The 4,650-nt window shown below is 48.4% G+C and overlaps 1 protein-coding gene across 1 annotated transcript in view; it reads left to right on the top strand.

Moving 5' to 3' along the window:
- Positions 1–1,508: 1,508 nt before the first annotated feature.
- LOC122546093 (protein unc-93 homolog B1-like) overlaps positions 1,509–4,650 on the top strand; it is a 4,548-nt gene continuing 1,406 nt past the window's right edge. The window contains exon 1 of the mRNA XM_043684925.1: positions 1,509–1,846. Coding sequence (XP_043540860.1) covers positions 1,718–1,846 — 129 coding nt within the window. The 5' untranslated portion in view covers positions 1,509–1,717. The remainder of the gene's footprint in view (positions 1,847–4,650) is intronic.

Raw genomic sequence — 4,650 nt, 5'->3', positions numbered from 1 at the left:
TCCAAAGATGTGTAGGTTAGGGTGAATTGGCCATGCTAAATTGTCCGCAGTGTTAGGTGAAGAATTGGTCTGGGTGGGTTGCTCTTCGAAGGGTCGGTGTGGACTGTTTCCACACTGTAAGTAATCTAATCAGAAAGCTGCAGAAAAGGGGGATTTGGGAGTCCTTGTCTACAAATCTCAAAAAAAAAGTCACAGCATCCAAGTTCAACCCATAATGGGGAAGGCAAATGGAGTATTGGCTTTTATTTCAAAGGGAATGGAATATAAAAGGAAGACGCTTTTACTGAAACTGTATGAGGCACTAGTTGGACCAGAGCTGGAAGACTAAGATCTGGGTGCCTGATCTTAGGAAAGATAGACCAGCATTGGACGCAGTCCAGAGAAGGTTCACTCGGCTGGTCCCAGGTATAAGCAGACCCTCTCGTGAGAAGAGGTTGAGTAAGTTGGGCTTGTAGTCACCAGGGTTCAGAAAAGTGAGGCAAGCATATTGAAACACAAGGCTCTGAGGGACCTGACAGAGTTGATGCTGTGAGATTTGATTCCCCGAAAGGAGGAGGCTGGGACGAAGGGCATGACCTCAGAATAACAAAATGCATGTTTTGGGGGTGGCACGGTGGCACAGTGGTTAGCACTGCTGCCTCACGGCGCCAGAGACCTGGGTTCGATTCCTCCCTCGGGCACCTGTCTGTGTGGAATTTGCACATTTTCCCCGTGTCTGCGTGGGCTTCCTCCGGGTGCTCCGGTTTCCTCCCACAATCCAAAGATGTGCAGGTCAGGGTAAATTGGCCATGCTAAATTGCCCGTAGTGTTGGGTGAAGGGGTAAATGTAGGGGTGGGTTGCTCTTCGGAGGGCCGGTGTGGACTTGTTGGGCTGAAGGGCCTGTTTCCACAATGTAGGGAATCTAATCGAATCTCATCTTCAGTCAAAGATACGGAGGAATTTCTTCCAAGGGAAGAGAATCTGCGCAGCTCTGGATCTCTGTCGAGCATGGGTCGTTTAGCTAGGTCGTTTCAAGGCTGAGAGAGGTGGATTTTTAATGAGGAAGGGGAGAAGGTTGTGGTGGGGGTGGGGAGGTGAAAGGGCAGGTCAGGTCTAACCCCCATGCCGTTCCCATGCTGGCAATTGTTGAGGGCGTCAAATTCAAGGAACCATTACTTTCAGCCGATAAGAGAAGAGGGGTCCTTACTCTGTACCTATCCCCATGCTGTCCCTGTCCCTACAATATGTCTTCCCAATTTCTACACTCAATGCCCTGAAGGAAGGCTATGTGCCAAAAGCTGCCTTAACGGCACCCCCGCCAGGCAAAAGTGAGGACTGCAGACGCTGGAGATCAGAGTCTAGATTAGAGTGGTGCTGGAAAAGCACAGCAGGTCAGGCAGCATCCGAGGAGCAGGAAAATCAACGTTTCAGGCAAAAGCCCTTCATCAGCCCTCCTGTCGACCTGTGACTCCACTTTCAGGACTGTGTCCCTGAACCCCAAGGTCCCTCTGTTCCACCTTAAGACCCTGCTATTCACCATGAAAATCCTACCTTGATCTGTCCTCGGCATGTTTGATGGGAACAATTTAGAGGGAACGTTATTCTGTATCCAAACCCTTACTGACCCTTGGTCTGGCAGTGTTTGCCAGAATGAGTCTAATGTGCAGAAGCTTCTGAAAACTGGTGTCAAACATTTTCTCTCTGATCAGTAATTACTCCATTTGTTTCCCTGATAGAATGGCGCAGAAATATTATGAATATGCTAATTATAAAGAGGACCACGTTCTGGAGCAGAAGAAACTGCCAAAAGGAGCATCTTACCAATATGTCATCATCTTCCAGTCTATCTTCTACTTTCTGTTTAACGTAAGTCTTTTTTTCTTTCTCATCCAAAGGGGAAAGTCAGCCAAGATACGTGCTCCTCATCACCGGATCAGGATACCAATCCAGATACAAAAACAGAAATTGTTGGAAAAGCTCTGGCAGCATCCGAGAGGAGAAATCCGAGTAAATGTTTTGCATTTGGTGACCTTTCCTCACCAGAACAGGAAGGATCACCAGACTCGAAACGATAGGGCGGCACGGTGGCACAGTGGTTAGCACTGCTGCCTCTCAGCGCCAGAGATCCGGGATCAATTCCCATCTCAGGCGATTGTGTGGAGTTTGCACATTCTCCCCGTGTCTGCGTGGGTTTCCTCCAGGTGCTCCGGTTTCCTCCCACTGTCCAAAGATGTGCAGGTTAGGGGGAATTGGCCATGCTAAATTGCCCGTAGTGTTCGGTGCATTAGTCAGGGGTAAATGTAGGGAAATGGGTCTTGGGTGGGTTACTCTTCGGAGGGTCGATGTGGACTTGTTGGGCTGAAGGGCCTGTTTCCACACTGTAGGGAATCTAATCTAATCATAACTCTGATTTCTCTTCAGAAAGTCAGAGGGAAATTGAGAAACAAATTTGTAAGGAGATCTCCGCTATCTGTAAGAATAATAGGGTGGTTATGGTAGGGGATTTTAACTTTCCAAACATCGACTGGGACTGCCATAGTTTTAAGGGTTTTAATGGAGAGGAATTTGTTAAATGCGTACAAGACAATTTTCTGATTCAGTAGGTGGATGTACCTATTGGAGAAGGTGCAAAACCTGACCTACTCTTGGGAAATAAGGCAGGGCAGGTGACTGAGGTGTCAGTGGGGGAGCACTTTGGGACCAGTGACCATAATTCTATTAGATTTAAACTAGTGATGGAAAAGGATAGGCCAGATCTAAAAGTTGAAGTTCTAAATTGGAAAATAGCTGGGATTGCTACTCCTCATCACTGTTCTGGTGCCTGCATGGAAAGAGCGAGCAAATCAACCAGGGCTCCTGATCACTGTCCTGGTGATCCCTAGGTTGGAGTGAGGTGAAGTCAGCTCGGGCTCATGCTGACAAACCTGAGAGATTCATTTTGAGAGAGGAGGGAAATCAGCCCGAGATCCTGCTCCTGGTCACTTTGTTGTGATCACCGGGCAAGAGAGGGAAGAGGAAACAAAATCCGTATTACTCCTAATCACTGTCCTATGATCCCTGTCATAGAGTCATAGAGATGTACAGCATGGAAACAGACCCTTTGGTCCAACCCGTCCGTGCCGACCAGATATCCCAACCCAATCTAGTCCTACCTGCCAGCACCCGGCCCATATCCCTCCAAACCCTTCCTATTCATATACCCATCCAAATGCCTCTTAAATGTTGCAATTGTACCAGCCTCCACCACATCCTCTGGCAGCTCATTCCATACACGCACCACCCATTGTGTGAAAAAGTTGCCCCTTAGGTCTCGTTTATATCTTTCACCTCTCAGCCTAAACCTATGCCCCTCTAGTTCTGGACTCCCTGACCCCAGGGAAAAGACTTTGTCTATTTATCCTATCCATGCCCCCTCATAATTTTGTAAACCTTTATAAGGTCTCCCCTCAGCCTCCGACGCCAGGGAAAACAGTCCCAGCCTGTTCAACCTCTCCCTAAAGCTCAAATCCTCCAACCTTGGCAACATCCTTGTAAATCTTTTCTGAACCCTTTCAAGTTTCACAACATCGAGAGAGAGGGAGAGACAAAATCAGCCTGTGTTTCTGCTCTTCCTCCCAGTCTGAGGGGTGACCTTATAGAGGTTTACAAAATTATGAGGGGCATGGATAGGATAAATAGACAGTCTTTTCCCTGGGGTCGGGGAGTCCAGAACTAGAGGGCATAGGTTTAGGGTGAGAGGGGAAAGATATAAAAGAGACCTAAGGGGCAACATTTTCACACAGAGGGTGGTATGGGTATGGAATGAGCTGCCAGAGGAAGTGCTGGAGGCTTTTGGATGGGTATATGAATAGGAAGGGTTTGGAGGGATATGTGCTGGCAGGTGGGACTAGATTGGGTTGGGATATCTGGTCGGCATGGACGGGTTGGACCGAAGGGTCTGTTTCTGTGCTGTACACCTCTATGACTCTGTGACTTCTTGGTTTGAGAGAGAGAGAGAGAGACAGATACAGATAGGCAGGAGACAACAGCCAGAGTTCCTGCTCGTGATCAGTGTCCAGTGATCACTGGGTTTGGGGGAGAGGAAGAGAGAGATATCAGAGGGAAATCAGCAAAGGATCGCGGTCCAGTGATCTTGCATGAGCAAGAGAGGGGGGAGCTCAGTTTTTGTTCAAGCTTGTGGTTACTGTCCAGTCATCTCTGGGTTATGGGGGTGGGAGTTAGAAATCCCTCCTCATCATGTGCCAGTGATTCATCAGTTAGAGAGGAAATCAGCCAGAATGCCTGCTTTTGATGCATCAACCATGATCCTTAGATTAGAGAGGGAGGGTGGGAGGAAATCAGTTTATGGTCACTGACCAGTGATCCCTGAGTTAGAGAGAGACATGGGAAATCCAGCAGTGCTACTGCTCCTGATCACCTTCCTGTTATCCCTCAGTGAGAGATGGAGAGTGTTAATGTGAACCTGGGTTACTGCTCTTGGTCACGAGGCAGGTTAGAGAGAGGGGAAGCCAACCAGGGTTCCTGCTCATCGTCACTGTATTGTGATGCTGAGGCAAGAAAGTGAAAGAGAGAGAGAGAGAGCGAAAGAGAGGGGCGATGGGGGGGTGAAGGGAATGCTGAGTCGGGACTCCTCATTGTTATCAAGTGGGCCTGAGAATAGAGAGAGAGGA

This window comes from Chiloscyllium plagiosum, unplaced genomic scaffold, assembly GCF_004010195.1.
Source record: "Chiloscyllium plagiosum isolate BGI_BamShark_2017 unplaced genomic scaffold, ASM401019v2 scaf_48136, whole genome shotgun sequence".
In the NCBI taxonomy this organism is placed as follows: Eukaryota; Metazoa; Chordata; class Chondrichthyes; order Orectolobiformes; family Hemiscylliidae; genus Chiloscyllium; species Chiloscyllium plagiosum.
Note: the sequence above shows the minus strand (reverse complement) of the source record. Positions and strands in the feature narration are given on the sequence as shown.